General features: G+C 40.8%; 3 protein-coding genes across 8 annotated transcripts in view; all 3 read right to left on the bottom strand.

Moving 5' to 3' along the window:
- The window catches only part of LOC307210401 (bMERB domain-containing protein 1-like), a 33,907-nt gene extending 26,299 nt beyond the window's left edge, over positions 1-7,608 (bottom strand). The window contains exon 1 of the mRNA XM_079966297.1: positions 7,558-7,608. The gene's annotated coding sequence lies outside the window, so the exon portion shown is untranslated. The remainder of the gene's footprint in view (positions 1-7,557) is intronic.
- MFSD6L (major facilitator superfamily domain containing 6 like) lies at positions 366-9,631 on the bottom strand. Of its 6 annotated transcripts, none has more exons than XM_079966033.1 (2): positions 9,505-9,631; positions 366-5,264 (listed from the first exon to the last, which is right to left on the bottom strand). In XM_079966033.1, the coding sequence occupies exon 2, from the start codon at positions 5,228-5,230 to the stop codon at positions 3,284-3,286; it is 1,947 nt and encodes a 648-aa protein (XP_079822159.1). In that variant the 5' UTR covers positions 5,231-5,264; positions 9,505-9,631; the 3' UTR covers positions 366-3,283. The 6 variants fall into 6 exon arrangements, with proteins under 6 accessions (XP_079822159.1, XP_079822155.1, XP_079822156.1 ...); XM_079966029.1 differs by lacking the exon at positions 9,505-9,631 and adding an exon at positions 7,369-7,546; XM_079966030.1 differs by lacking the exon at positions 9,505-9,631 and adding an exon at positions 7,344-7,381.
- A 654-nt stretch (positions 9,632-10,285) lies between these two features.
- PIK3R6 (phosphoinositide-3-kinase regulatory subunit 6) overlaps positions 10,286-16,471 on the bottom strand; it is a 38,004-nt gene continuing 31,818 nt past the window's right edge. The window contains exons 21-22 of the mRNA XM_079966023.1: positions 14,368-14,480; positions 10,286-12,980 (exon numbers count right to left, since the gene is read on the bottom strand). Coding sequence (XP_079822149.1) covers positions 12,824-12,980; positions 14,368-14,480 — 270 coding nt within the window. The 3' untranslated portion in view covers positions 10,286-12,823. The remainder of the gene's footprint in view (positions 12,981-14,367; positions 14,481-16,471) is intronic.

Here is a 16,471-nt window from a genome sequence, read left to right as displayed (position 1 = left end):
TTTGTTACTTAAGCGCATTAATGCACTGAGATGCTTAAAAGTTAGTCTTTAATGCTACTCATTACTAAAGCTATGTAATTAACATTAATACTGCCAGTCATCACTTGCTAACATAACACTGACATCTAAAAATGGATTTTGAAATTATTTCTACAGCTGCATGTAACAATTCAGGATCAAACTCATGCACATTAAAGAACACTGTGTGCAGATGTCATATTCCCATAAAATATCCTCACACACAGCTTATGTGGGGAAACTGATAAACATAATCAGTGGGAAGGAAAGCAGACAACATGATTACATGTTTATTGAAAAATTGTGTCAGTCTGTCCTTTACTGGAATAACGAAGTATGAGATGAAATCAATCAAAGCTTTTTATTTGGGGAAATACAGAAAACATGGCTTTTTATAATATAAGACCCAGTCAGATTTGCATTTATAGGATCTCTTTGTAATCCTTTAGTAGCTGCAGTATTAATATAACAATATTTTCTTATGGAATATATTTATGAAAATTTGAATAATTATAGTATTTTATGAGAACATCTATTTGACACTTTTATGAAAAAACATTCAGCTCATTAGATATAGGTATGGTTATTTTTGCTTATCTTATTCATTAACTTCTTGAATATTAAGCAATTTGTAAAATTTGTACAATATATATACATAAATATCCTCATATATATTAACACCACTCCCAAAGTAATGCCAAATGTCATCATATACGGTACTTACAACCAAGCTGTACTGGGTTCTATTTTTATCAACCCGAGAAAGAAAACCTGGGCTAGAGTTATGCCAATGAAGGATTGGTCTATATGGAGAGGGACAGATTTCGTTTTCAATGGCTTCCACTGAGTTCTATGGACAAAGCAAACCAGCAGCATTCTGGGACACAGCTGAGAATGGCAAAACTTTTCGCAAACAGAGAGCAATCAGGGCTTTCACCTCAAACCATGTCCTTGTTTGCACTGGCTTGGGATTGTGGCACTAGGACAAATCATTTCACTGAGCAATTTTACCAGAAGACACTGGGTCACAAAAACAGATATGCACCAGAGCGAGCTGTTAAATATGCAATCTAGAATGAGCAACAAATCTTCTTACTGATGAATGGTAAAACTTGCTTCTCAAAGCACCATATTTTCGTAATACTGTTCTGCCTATCAGCCTCTGCTGAAGTAAAAACTTGCTAGGGTGCCAGGGAAAATTACTACTACATCAAATACTTATTAAATAAAGTTCTCTGTAAGGACAGTTTATATTGTTAATCCTCGATACAAGTTGGTATTTACTTACAACACCACACACTTTTCCATACCCATAACTACCAATATGTAAACATAGGGTGTGGTCAATACTATTTTCTTAGCCAAAGGGCAACAACATTCAGAGCAACATGCCTAGCATTCATGCAAAACACATGAAAAGCAACTTGATAAATTCAGACAATTTAGACTATGGGAGTTTCATGACTTGAACTCCCAACATCTTTTTTCTTTTCAAAAAGTAGCTGGGCAAGGGACACCCTTTGCTCGTGTGGTGATTCACCAGTTTAATGTTCCTACTTCAGGAAGTTGCTATTAGCTGTGGAAGGGGAAAATTTGGGCATAAAACCTTTGCCTGTAGATTGCCCTCTCCATGGCTATTACCACCTATAGAAAGATGATTTGGATCAAGACTGTAGCATGAGGACAAGCTACTGCAGAACAGTAAAACATCCTATTCAAGCTTCCTCCCATCAAAGGCAACTTGTTAGCAGCAGCACAGTTTGCACTGGAGAAATGAAAGGAAATTTTCCAATAGCTTGAAATGTGTGACAATTTAAATTAAAAGGTGGATTTCTCTGTAGTGTGCATTTGAAAGGCCACCTTCCAACTTCCCATGATGCTTCTAACATCCTTCTGAATCATGATTCCCCTATGAAATAAAGATATAGCTCTTCTCCAACACACACATATAAAGCTGAAAGTGTATATTCTCTCAGGCAAACATGTGGGATTTGTAGCCCTCTGCATTGGTTAACTTGTTCCCTTGCCTAAGTAAACTGAATCAGTCAAACTAGATTATGGCTGAGGGCTGGATTCAACTAAACTGTTGCGCTAGAATGAGCCAACGCAATGAGTCCTGCTAGCACAGTGGCTATTTCCCTCCCTCTTCTCCCTCTGTGTCTGCCACTCATTGGCTCTGGGGAGGACTTAGGAGAGGGAGGATTGTTCTATCTGCCAAGCAGAAATGCTTATGCTGATGGAACAATTATAAGAGCTTGACACTGAATTCCTCTCACAGTGTTTAAGCAAAGCCCTATGAGTACTAAAAAATGATTCTTAATATCCATCACCTAAGAGAGGCAAAGCCTTACATCCTAGAAACTTTGCTTCCTCATCCATTGGGTCTAATGTTAAGGGGCCTGGAGTTAACTTGTACAACTCAGTATTTCCACGTATGCTATTAATACAGGATAGAAACTAGACAAGAGATTTGTGAACTGCATGTGCATTCTAACCAATGTAGATTTTATATTCACATTACAGATGTGATATGTTTAAAAAGAAATGTTTTTACTGTATGGAAGTTCCCAGTCAGGAGATGAGAGATATTCTGAAAGAGTATATAGAATATATACTCTTTCAGAATATTCTGAAAGAATATATTCTTTCAGAATAATACTGACCAAAGGAAGCCGCATACTTTGCCAGCAATAAAATCTACATAACCACTAGACAATTTTATTCCAGTATCGAGGCCCACTTATTTCAAGTGCTAGTTTCCAAAAAGATGTTGGATCCATAAAAATAAAGAATCAGCATATTTGTTTCTACAGCAGTTTGTGCCCAATTGAGGACAAAATTGAAAGAAGAGACAGCATGTTATCTACTAGGAATTAACTAGTAGTGAAAAAAATATTAAATTGCTATGAATTACAACCTCCTATATGGCCAGCTGGGTCTCTAAAGATAACCAATTTTTGTCACTATTGAAGCTGAAAAACTATTCATTTCAGCAGAAACTAAAAGTCCCATTTCCTTGGATCATGAAAACTTAAATCTTAGAAAATAAAATAAAATGCTACAAGTTTTTGCAATAAATTAATCTTAGGAAAATAAAATCTTTATAAAATCTTTATAATTGCTTTCTTTATAAATATGTACATCATAAAATCCCACTGCTAGTAGAATGGCTTCTTACAGATTCCATGTGCATCATTTCTAATAGCATCACCCTATTCTTCCGAAGTATGTTCTTTGCCTGACAGACCGTTGAAATGCAAGAATTTTACCAATTCCTAGTGAAGTTCTCGTCTTTCATAGCTTTCACTAGCCAGTCCCTTTCCTTATCATCATCATCAGAGTCACTCATATCACTAGAATCTGCAGCTAGGAGTCGGGAGTAATTAATTCTTTTTTGACGTGGCAACTTGGATTGGACAATCAAGAACAAGATTAACCACAGTATTAAAGTAATGGAACATGCCCGATAGAGCACTGCTAGGCCAAAGCTGTTCACAACAAACCCTCCTGCAAAACTTCCCAGACTGGCTCCACAGCCACAAGAGAGGCCCTGTAGGACAAGGTGGAGAGACCTTTCTGTGCCAGGAGTAGCAATGTCATCTGCCAGCATGTTCACAGCCCACCACAGGGCACCATTGCTGAAGGCACAGAAGATCTGGATTGGCAGCACAGACCAGGTGTTCCATAGGAAGGAATAGTAGAGCAGCTGTGCTGCAAGGCAGCTTAAACTCAAGGCAACTGTGCCACCAGCTGAGAGAGTCCTTAGTAACTTGCTTTTGAAGATGTAGAGCAGGATTTCAGCAATCAGTCCAATGGCCACTGAGAGACCCATGTATAATTCACTGCTGCCTTGGTCTTGCATTTGCCAGAAAAGAAAATTCTGCACAGTTGACCCAATGGCACCCGTGAGGAAGACAGTTACTGCACACAGGATGGTTCTGCCATCGCTCCCAATCAGGTTTAAAGCTTTGACTGTTTTGTTTACATGTTCACTTTTTTTGGACACATGAATGGGAAAGAAGACACTGACAGCCAACGTTAAAGTTAGCAACATGGCATAGCCATAAAAATGCACTGCAAAACGTGGGATATTCGTGCTCAAGAAGCAACTCAGCTGATCCACAAATATTGCTACACCACAGACACCCATAGATGCTCCTAAGTAACTCCAAATCCAAAGATTTCCATATTTGTCTGCTGCATCAACAAAATCAAGGTACTCATAGAGGCTGTCCTCAACCATCCATCCAAGAGGTGCAGCCAGGAGCTCCCAAAGAACAACAGCACCTAGCACCATAAGAAAGGCCTGGTGCTCACTGTCCAAGAAGTCAGTTCCTTGTAGTAACCAAGAGCTCATATCCTGTGCTCTTTCCCAGCGACCTGACAAGTTTTTGAATACATATTGTGTCTTTTTAAGAGGTACAGGGGCTGTGTAAAATGAGAAGTTAGCACTTCTTTCTGAAGAGTCATTTTCCACAAATTTTTCTTCAATATTCATATCAGCAGGTGGGCTACTAGTTGCCTTCACAGGTCTGTTTACAGTCAGTGTCTCCAACGTTTGTTCTCCTGGGGAAAGTTCTTTCCCAGAAGTACCAGATATCACACCATACGGAACATCAGTGAATTGCTGGGTACTTGTATCACCATCGTTGACACCACTGTTGATCACAGAAGGGATATTAATAGTGGAATAAATTTTGAATGGTGCATTTGTTACTATTGGCTTTCCAGTAGTAATCAAGTCCTTAGAGATTATTCCAAATGATTCAGTAGAGAGTGTTTTGTCATCAGAGGCAGGGTTAACATTAATTGCACTTGGACTGTTCACATTTACATCAGACACCTGGTTTGCTGTCAGTAATTTATTTGGATGCTGGCTCACATTACAATACCTATAGACAATGTCCTTGCTCGGTGGTGGGACAAGAGTAAGAAGCAAACTTGCTCCAACTGAGCACAGTAGTGATCCGCTGATGAGAACTTTTCTCTTATTGTGAGTTTTTGCTAAATAGGAGCACAGTGGAGCCCAAAGAGAAGTGACTAAGTGCTTTAATCCTATTATAATCCCTACTAATGGTGCAGTCAGTCCAAGCTGCCGAAAGTACAGAGTTAAAAACGGAATTGCACAGGCATTTCCTGCACCATAAAGAAAATGGAAGAGGCTAGCAAGAGTTAGTGCTTTGTTCACATCCCACTGGTTGTTTGTATTCATGGCTTCAGGTGCAGGCTTAGCTCCCAATTTTGTCCTGCAAATTAAAAAAAGAAAAAGAAAGACTTGTCAGTATCGAATAACAAATTAGAAATGCCAACAAGGAACATTTTCACTTATTGTCAGCCACCTTGAAGTCTTGTTGTCAGCATGAGAACATTGTAAGAAAATGAAAACAAAAAATTCTTTTTCTAGCACTGCAAAAAGTTGTATTGGTAATAAAATCAGAAGTGCAGTTACAAATTTCAAACAAACAAACAAATCCTACAACAATAGTTACTGTGCTCTGTTTCAGCCATAGAAACATTCCATATCAGATGCAGCTTTTAGGAGTTAATGAAAAAAGCAAATTCAACCTGACTTGTACAAATCCTTCTTTACTTTCCAGAACAGATATTAGATTGCAATCTTATGCATGTTTACTATGTTTACCCATTTAACTCAGTGGGATTCGTTTCTGAATAAAGTTTTTTTCCTTCTTATTTTTGAATAATTTCTTACACTGATATTCCACTTTTCTTCTATCATGGCACCCAAGGCATTTGGTTCCCAGGCAACCAGCTATATAGGCACTGGCCAGACCAAAACCTGCTTAGCTTCAGCAAACTGGTAGCCTCATGTGTATTCAGATCAAACCTTGGGATGTTTATGTGTGTGCTGTTAGAGCCTTTACAGATTACTATGAAAAGCATTTTTAAAAGCTCTACCTTCATACTAAGCCCTATCCAGTGCCAGTTGCATGACACTCCTTTCCTGCATAATGAAAGGACTTTTAAAAGGGTCTTGTAATTTATTAACTTTAAAAAAAAGAAAAATCCAATGGTATTTAAACAACTCACATGCAAAATTGCAGCCCAAACCTTTTTAAAATTCACAAAAGGTCTAGCAAGCCTACCATAAAGCAGATTTTAAATCAAACATAATGGTGTGAGAGTGATGTCTTCGGTACTATGACTTGTGCAACAAACTTCCTGTTCTATCCCATAAAAATGAATATGCAAATAAGGGATGAATCATACTTTTTCTAGAGACAAAATTTTGCAGGTCGAGGGCTGGGAAAATGCTATATCATTACAATAGCTGTGTTTCCTTGAATAAAGTTCAACAAGTGAGAAAATGTGTGCATTATGAAATAAAACGACCAGAGAGTTCTCAAAGTATATAGCAGGGCATTGCTGAAGCTCATCTTCATAAAATCACTGATAGTCTACTACAGTGAATTTTGTGAGGATTCCCAGGTTCAGTGGGCAGTGAACAGCACCAAGTTGTTATAGTTAGCAAAAGGAACTGACTGAATGCCAGACACATAAAATAGGTCTCTATGTAAGGGTGTGTGTGGTGTAGTATTTCAAGGAACAGGAAACATTTGCTTTGGATTGCTACCAGATTGCTACTAGTCTCTGTTATTTCAGAATGAGTCCAGGTGGGGTGGCATCGTTTTCGCTTTGTACTTCAGGTCTATGGGAAAATGTCAAAGACCAGCAGAACTGCCGTGCAACAGAGCAGAATGGAATCCAGGATTTTTAGCCTTTAAAGAGAAATGCGAAGGTGTTTTGTAGAAGCACGATGCACCGTGTGTCATTTTACTTGGCACGACTGCTCTGCCAACTGTGTAAAATAAACAGGCAAAAAACATGCTCTGCTGCTGACCATTAGTTTTCAGCGACCTGTTGTTGTTACTCGACTGTCCATTAAAAGCGATGGAAGCGGTACATGTTTGCCCGCAAAAGCATGGCTGCCTGCCAGCAAGGCCCTGGATCCCTTCCTCGCTTTTCCACACCGAGAACGTCGGAACAGTTCCTGAGGTGGCGGCCCGCCATCCCCTCACCTGCCACCCACACGGGCGACTACTTAAAAACAAGCCCCTGTCAGTCCCTGTGGGTACCGCTCCTCTTGGCCCCCGTAGCCACTCATTGCCCCCCCCCCCGGTTCAGTGGGGCGCAAGCTGCCCCCTGCCAACCCAGGCAGACACCCCGCCCACTCCTCCCCATAGCAAGTGGGGCCTGGGGAACTCCCCCAGCCTCCCACCCCTCAACCCCCCCCCCCCGCACCTCGCGCGGGTTGCCATGGCAACCGCCGCCAGCGCCCGCCCCTCTCGTGCCGAACTGCCTCTTACAATGCGCGCGCGGAGCCTCCCATACCTGAGAGGAGGGCGTGGGGGGCGCGGGGGCGGGGGAAGGCGAGACGCCGCTTCTTCCGTTGTTCCACGAGGACAGCGGCCTCGGCCTGCTGTCAGCGGGAAAGCACTCTCGCGGCGCATGCGCCGCGGCGCACCTGTCCGCCGCGAGAGAGAGCGCGAGCCAGCTGCTCAAGCCCCGCCCCTCTTTCACCTGCTGGCCTTGGCCCTTCGGAGAACTCCCGAGGAGCCCCTCCCGGCTTCGCTCGCTCGCTGCTCTCGATCTCCTCCTCCTCCTCCTCGAGGGCGAAAGTGGGCTCGGCGGGGGCGCCTCAGGGGGGCAGGGCAAGCGGTTGCTAGGAAACGGCGGGTGGCCTTGGAGATGATGATGATGAGGGTGAATTCTTATCCTGTGCGGTTCGCACATTGACATTTCCAAGCTGTTCTGGCGTTGTGGTGCAGGTCCATCATATGTCTTCTGAGAAGTGAGCCCCATTCACTTCAGTGGGACTTACTCCCAAGTAATTGGATATATAATAGGACTTATTATATATATTTATATATAATTTTATACACACACACATATATGATAGATATATAATTGGATATATAAAAGGACCCTTGGAGCAGTCCCTCTGGACTCTCCCACTCCTCGGTTTCTACTTCTAGCCATACCTGTTAGAATAGGTTTTTCTTCTCATGTTTTGTCCCTTATTCCAATACTCTGTTTCATGTTATTTATATTCCCCCACCCCACCCTTCAACACACCATGTTCCCCAAGGAGCTAAACTTTAAAAAGCCAAAAAACAACAACCCCACACTAGAGTTAATCAAATAATTAACCCAATTAAAATGAACAGTACATAAAACGACGGAGGCAGGGAAAACTACAGTGGGGAAGGTCACAGGGTTTAAAAACATTGAAAAAAATAAAAAGTCTTCTCGCAGAAAAGACAGTCTCTTCACCCTCTTTCAATAGATGGGGACACCCAAATGTAGGATCAGCATCACTGGAACCCATATTCCTACGGGCCAGAGAATAGTGGGTGAAACGGCATTTCAGATAGTTTTGATGGGATGCAAAAAGAAGCTGTGTTTAATCCTGATTGTTTTCTTTCTCTTCAGCTCACCATGAATTCAAGGGGCTTAAGTCTTTTTGTGGTTTTGCCTCTTGCTTCATTGATATAACTGCAGCAAATGGTGGTGCTTGGGACAAATCTATTAAAGCCAGATTTAGGATCAGCTACTAAGGGAACATAGGCCTTTCTATCAAAATGGCTCTTGTAATCCCAGGATAAAAGTTCCTAGAGCCCAAATAAGTTGGGGATTTATCCACAAACTAATCACAAGTAGCATTTGTTTTTTGTACCTGTTACTACAACTGGCCAAAAAATAAAAATAAAAAATCCTATAAATACCATGTGGCTATATTACTTACACTGCATAATTAGGGTATATGACTCTTCTTAGCTTTGCTAAAGAAATCTATGCCATCTCCTTTGCAATGGAAGACTTTTCCAGGAAAGATCCCTGCTGGATCCCCAAGTTGAGGTTCATTGACACTGATACTTACTACCATATTATTTGCTGTCATTATGCTGATGAAAACCACCAAGACAACTGAATTTTCTCTCATATATGAGTCATTTAAAATGTATTTTCAGAGTCTCTGGTTCTGCTGTCTACAAGTTGGCTTCCCTGTAATGAGAGGTATTCTTTTTCAAAGACGAATTAATTATTTACTGGTAAAGAATTGTACAGGTGGTTTGTTTTTAACTAGGTTTTATTTGGTTTCCAGTTCAATCTACTTGGTATTTAAGTAGTCCTTGGTGAAACACATGAAAGTAAAGTGATACACAAATGGATTTCTCTGGAACAGTAGGTAAAAGTAAAGGAATAGTATAAAGTTTCAATGTACCTAGATTATTTTAATATCTCACTTATGTAGAATTACACTACAGTCACAAGCATATTTACTTGGAGGCAATAACTCCATTAAAACTAATGCTGACTTTTGAATAACTATTGTTAGGACTGGGGTGTAAAGCTACAAGGAATACAATTGGATAATCTTAAAAGATAAACGTTCTATTCAGTTTTGATGCTCTTTGACTAAATATATATTTGCCCTGCTTCAGCAGCGTTGCATCAGATACTCACAGATGTATTTCAAATTTAATTGATGTGGGAGCTGAAAGCAGTTCAGATCCAAGATCCAACCAGACACGGAACTTTTTAGCTCTTCAGGTGTTACTGTTTGCAAAGCCATATTGTTGTAGCCTGCCAATAGGTAAGAAGGAAAGTGGAACACTGTATCAGGATTACAGAAGACTTTGGGTTGAGCATAAAGCATCATTAAAAGATATAAAGAAACCACCCAACTCTTTGTACCTTTGCAGTGTTGCTATGACTGAATACTTAAAAGCTTTCAATTGAAATCATTCTTCTATACTCCGGAAGCAATCCTATATAATGTCCCACTTGGGTTGGGGTGTCCCCCCCCCTTTTTTGGGGAATATCATCTCCAGGACTACAACATCCCTGTCCAACTTTCTACTGGAAACAATGGGTTTTCCTAACATTAGATGATTTATTGGAACTGAGGCTGCAATACCTGTTAAAACTGCAGTTACAAACACACATATATCCACTGTGTTGCACTTACAATACAGAGGTGCATATTGTACAGCTTATCACACAAATGAAGTACCACTGTAGAAAACAGCATCTGTGGGACCTTTGGGTCTCCAGATGTTGTTGGACTAAAACTCCCATCATCCCTGGCCACTGACCAAAGGTTCTCCACACCATACAGTCTTGCAATGGAATCAGAATGTGCAATTGAACAGGGGACACAAAAATCATGTTGATATAACTAACCTAAGATACAGGATATCTTACTTCTGCTGCCAACTGTCAAATGAATACATGACATCAAACATCCTTGGAAGTTATTTAATGAAATTAAAGGATTCCACTTTTGAATATACAAAGTGTATTACATCTGTACAAATAATTTATAATTAATTTACATAATGTACATTCTTAGTTAATACAGATATCTCCATTACAAAATTCAGAGCAATCCATCATATAACCTTCTGGTTTGTAAACATGTAGCCACAGCACCATACTTAAGAGAACCAATTAAAAAAATGCTTAAGACTGCAAACATTTTGAAATCTTTTCTTGCTTTTTTAAAGTCACTGTCCTTAACAACTCACGGGAGTATCACTGCTACATGTGGTTCTATCAGCTGCTATTTGACCTACATTTTTATTATTTTCCCCTCTAGGAAATTTATCCTTCTTTCCACATTCTAGCATATGTCTACTCTTAGTGCCTTCTCCCCTTGCAATAAACCTTATGGCATTGTTTATCAATTACCATATTTTTCGCTCTATAAGACGCACCAGACCACAAGATGCACCGAGTTTTTGGAGGAGGAAAACAAGGAAAAAAAATATTCTGAATCTCAGAAGCCACAACAACAAGAGGGATCACTGTGCAGTGAAAGCAGCAATCCCTCTTGCTGTTCTGGCTTCTGGGATAGCTGTGCAGCCTGCATTCGCTCCATAAGACATACACACATTTCCCCTTACTTTTTAGGAGGAAAAAAGTGAGTCTTATAGAGCAAAAAATACGGTACTTTAAAAGTCTTACATTCAGACATGAAGCAACTGAAGTAGAAACATACTGTTGTTTAGGCCGAGAATCAGGGGCGCTGCTAGAGGTGAACTCACAGAGCATAGACCCCAAATCTTGTCCTGTGTGCTCTGAGTTTCTGGGTGGGTAATGAATTCAAGCAAAATGGTACACTGTGTGTTCTTTTTATTACTTATCCCCACCTACACCAGGGGGCGTCCTAATAATGTAAATCAAAACAATGCAAAGGTCCTGTCTTGTGCTGCACATGACATGCTTTGTGTCATTTCAGAAAATAAAATTTTATTTTACTGTTTAGCTTTTATTTTGAATAGAGGTTTAGGACCTCTTAATCTTGCCCAGGGCATGGGAGTAATAAATGAGGGTAAGTGAAGCGGATTTGACATGATTTCTACAAGATCTGTTGAGAGATTAATTTGGGGGTAAATGAATGGAAGAGGAGCTAATTTGGGGTGATCTGGGGTGGGGTGCAAATTAACTGAAGAATTTATCTGGATGATTTGGAAGGGAAATGAATTGGCTTGCCTTCTGTGATATTTATATCATAAATCTGTGCTTATACGTATAAATCTGCTATGCAAATTTGTTTCTATGGACCTCTGCCCCACACTTTTAAAGAACCTAGCAACACCCTTGCTGAAAAGTCCAAATGCCTTGCTGTGTAAGATCTAGAAGAGCATGATGTAAAAGAGTAAACTGTAGCAGCAAGCTAAGTTTCATGACACCTTGGAGTACAGCAAGATTATCAGTTTGTGCCCCCTTCTTTTGCAGGTTTTAACACCTGGCTTTTAGGTCTCCATTTCCATTTTACTATTTATATTGTATTTAGCTGCAATTTTATTGTGAACTGGGGAGGGACCAAATGACAAAATATAAATATTTTAATTAATAAATAAATAAAAATACTGAAGGCAGGGAACAGCGTTGACCTGACTCTGCCACAGCAAGGCCCACTAACCTTCTTATGCACCTGTACAGCACCACCACAAAGTCCTTCCTTCATGCCACCAGTGCTGGAGGTTTATTGCCTATGCTTCACTTCATGGCTGAAGCACTCTGCAAGATAGCAGGAGCCCAGTTCTCATGGGAAAACGCTTGAACTCTGTCTGCATAACATTTTGCCCTGCCTATGGTACATATTGTGTGCTATTCCACACAGTCACCACCACATATGTGCCTGTTCAAATGTCTCAATAGTTACTAGTATCCCCCCCCCCATTCCTTTGATGGGTAGCATGTACACCCTTTATCCCAAGATTCTGCTAACAACAGCAACGAAAATTGCATGATGTTTCATTAAATCCAAATCCCTAAATTCAGAACAGTTTCTTACCTGTCTGTGGTAGTTCTACAGAATAACCATATCTATACCACAATCCAGCAACACCTGACTAAGTAGAGCTGTGATCACAACTAGGGTTCAAAGGAAAGTATATTTAGCATTAATTACCACCATTTCATTTGTTGTGTCCTGGTGAAACAAAACTATTCTCTCCTTGCCCAATGGAAGATGAATATAAGGAAAGCATGGCACTGAAGTCTGAAACTCTCATACTCTGTTTTGTTTTGTACATGCCCCCTGCCACAGTTTTATCTGTGACTATTATAGAAGGACACAGCTTCTCTGTACTGGGCTGGGATTCATCTCCTGCTGCAGACCTGAGCTGCTGTTCTGGTCTCCTTGCTTGTTCTCCTTGTTGTTCGCCTTGCTTTTTCCTTTCTTCCACAGACTGCTTCACCGTGGGAACACAATCACTAGATATTCCCTAATCAGACGCAGTAAAAGATGAAATAGCTGTGGCTACCAGCTTTTTCACTGAACAATGCCTGCAAAAGTGTTGATGGGTAGCAATAAAGATTTAGGTAAGTATTTGGCCAGTCCCACATCTTCCTCTTCCTCAAGGCTAGACCGTCTGGTTCTTGTCTTTTGTAAGCAGTAGCTGGGTTCTAGGCATGGGAAAACTTCAATACTGCAAGAAAACAAAAGATGTTGTTCCATTAGCTAAATACACAAGCTATTGGTCAGAATCTGATCTGGTGTTCACCCAATTCTGATATGAAGTTCTTTTATCTGGAAAATCTGTTTGTGGGTATTTGAACCTCAGGCAATGAGGTGCATATAATTTGCAAACCCTTTGAATATGTATTTTGAACGCACACCAATAATTGACATTATCAGCTGACAATTACTGAGGCTGATTAGTCTGAGAAGAATAACATGGGTGGTGTGCAGCTAACACATCCCATCAGCATAATGATTTCTGCTTGCACAATGGAACTCCCACCTTCCTGCACACCCCCTAAATCTATTCTAGGGGCGCCCCCAACCTGCAGGGCACACACAGGAGGTGGCGGTGGGGTCATTCAATTACACAAGTGTCAATCCTTGCTCTAATGGAATATGTTAGTTGAATATCACCCAGTACCTCTAAGGTGGCTAAAAATGCTATAATAGCTTTGTATGGCAAATTTAGGCTGTGACAAGGAGTGTGGTGTGTGTTAAAACAAGAACTCTTCAGTGCTGAATCCTGCATTCCAGAGAGAAAAGGGTTAGGGGACTTCTGGGCCATGAGGCCATTTTCTCCAAATCTCACTCACTTGTTAGACAGCTGACATCACTAGGTGATGTAAGTTGATGGGTGAGCGGTGGGGTTCAATTCTGCTGACTGCTGCTACACCAGTGCTTCCCCTGCACTCATCAGCTGGTGAGTGGGAAGTTCAATCCTGCTGGGTGCTACTTTCCCTCTAGGGAACATGCTGAGGAAGGAGACCACCACCCTCCAGACAACTTTGACAGTGAGCAAGACTTTCACCATGCCCATTTATCAGGCACCTAATGTCATCATGGCATCAGACCATCGGCAGGTGGGTGGCCCCGTTCACCTGTCAAAGTTGATGCATGGGGTGCAGGGAAATAAAGCTCTGGTCCTCCGGTCCCCAAAGTTTCCCCACTACTGAGATAAAATATCTGCCCCAAACACCTAAATTTTACAGTGATGTATGCCCAAAAACCAACAGTTTTAAAATACCGCAAAGGACTAAAGCCTTGATTTGTCACCCAGTAGGTTACATCTAGCCACCATGGGTTAGTAACAAGATACATGTGGCCCTCAGAGTGATTTAAGTTGCATATCCCAATGTCAGACCATGACAAATAAAGCAGTATAAAACTGCTGAAATCTGAAAGACCAAAGTCCTCCACTGCTTCTGATCCATTTCAGTTTCCCTGGAGGCAGTTCTTGAGTTGACAGTGTTTATCAGTAGCACCCACGCCATCTTCAAGAACTGACTTTGAGGAATGGGGAAGGGACACCTGGGTGAAAAGTTAATAATATACAGTTTATTGGAGAGCCCTACCTGGTCACATTCTTGTAGAGTCTCCTAGAGTCCTTGTCTAGGCACACAGTGAAGGTCCTTTGTTCTGTGCTTCTGATTTTGATGTTGCGTGTTCGAATAGTGTTTGTCACTAACTGGAACAAAAATGCAACAAAATGCTCTGCTTAGCAGTGGGTGGGTTTTTTTTTAGTTAAGGCCAAATGCAAACAAGTGATGTAATACATGGTGTTACCGGATTAGCAAGTTTTTTGTTTTCTGTGGCATGAATCTCAAGTTTCTACCTTAGCAACAGAAAACAAAAACCGGCAATAGAATTGTGCAAAGGGTGGGTAAGCACAGAACAAATCCTGCTCTAGAAAGCTGTCTCTCAGGGCACATCCAGACATGATTCAGAAGATCTGTGAATAGGATTTCCTGCCTTTAATAGCAATGTCAGCCTCAAGGGGAACAGACTGGAGTGGGGCCGTGGCACTAGGGAAGGATGGGTTAACCCTTATCCCTGTGCTCTTTCCCACCACTCTCTCAAAGCTCCTATTTGCTACTTGGTGGAAAAAACATGCAGTTGTATCCAGTGAAGTCATCCCATTAGTGCAAGGACCTCTGGCTGCACAGTGGGTCTTGCTTTCCCTTTTCTCTCCTTGAGCCCCCTGCACCCCACCCAGATCTGTTCTGGAGGTTACCCCAACATTCCAGAGCAGATTTTTGGGCAGGGGGCACAGGGAGAGGAAGTTCTATTGCACAGGTCCTTGCACAACAGGACAACTTTGTTAGACACAACCCATAAGTCTTCTGAAGTCCTCAGGTTGCATTACTGATATCAGTCCTTCTACAAGTTTAGCGAAGCATTTTTTTACAAAACATTAATTACCACGTTCAACAAACCAAAATGCAATGCCATTTATTTTCCGTGTCAGGTTCCACAAAGCAATTCGCTACACAAGCTCTGTACTGTGACAGATTATTTTGGTAAAATCTGTTTATAATCATGACTGTTGGGCATTTTACTGTTGCTCTTAGGTTCACCAATGAAAAAGATAATTATGTATTGCCAATAAACATTTAGAAACCTGCAAAGTGAGTGGTTACAAAATAGTGGCTTGGTTCCGACATTGACAAGAGTGGAAACTTAAATATTCACTGCTGGTGTAATCAGCCTATTTGATAAATTATGCAATGGAGAAATCATTGATAATTCATTTCTCACTTCAGATACTGATACTAATTGCAATGGAAATGCTGTTCCAACTGTGCATATAAGTCTGTTTTATTCAAAAATCTTCAGCTCAGTAGGAATTATTGATGGTGAAAGGGGGGAGAAATCTGAAGTGAAAAGCAAGTGTATGCGATGTATAAGCCTGAAATGCAACCCCTTTTTCCTTTCTTTCACAGGTGCAGCATAAAATTAATCTTTGAGGAATAAATGTAATTTAGAATCTAACATTTTGGATTACAAACCTAGTGACTTATATATCCTTCTGGAAAGGCAATGGATATTTCTTTGTCATTTCAATTTTAGCCATGTGAAATTGTAAAGAGCTACATATTGGAAGAATAGTGCCATGATGAAAAGAGGAAGAAAATATCTGTGCAACAGCATCACACCAAGGCTGACTATGCAATTGAAATTGTGAAATGCTTGTTGAGCTGTTTGTCCTGTGGCAAAGCCACTTTGTGTTGCACATATCCTGTGATCTGAGATGTAGGTCAGCATCAGGCAGTCAATTTACTAAGGGGCTCATCAAAGAAGCTTAACAGTTTCCATTCCAAGTGCACACATACCCTTGCAAGCCTGATTGCTTTCTAACCCAAAGGACTCATGTAACATTCTTTTCTGGGAAAGCAGGATTTGCATTCCTCACTGGGAAAGCACAAGGTTCAATAACCTAAGTAAACACTTTGAAGGGATCCTGATTCAAGTATCAGAGTGGCTTTGGCACCTGACATAGTGACATAGAACTGCTATGTGTGAAAGTTTCCGTCCCAAAAAAAACATACACAGGGTCTTTTTAGTTGGAATTTGAGATTTTAGCAAGATGTAGTTAATAAAGAAGCCCATGGAGACTCAGCAGACATGGTCAACAGAAGAATGAGGAAAGGAGGTTGTAATTTTTATGTTCAACTATGA

The sequence above is a fragment of the Podarcis cretensis genome (assembly GCF_951804945.1).
Source record: "Podarcis cretensis genome assembly, chromosome: 2".
Classification (NCBI taxonomy): domain Eukaryota; kingdom Metazoa; phylum Chordata; class Lepidosauria; order Squamata; family Lacertidae; genus Podarcis; species Podarcis cretensis.
This window is presented reverse-complemented; position numbering and strand designations above follow the sequence as displayed.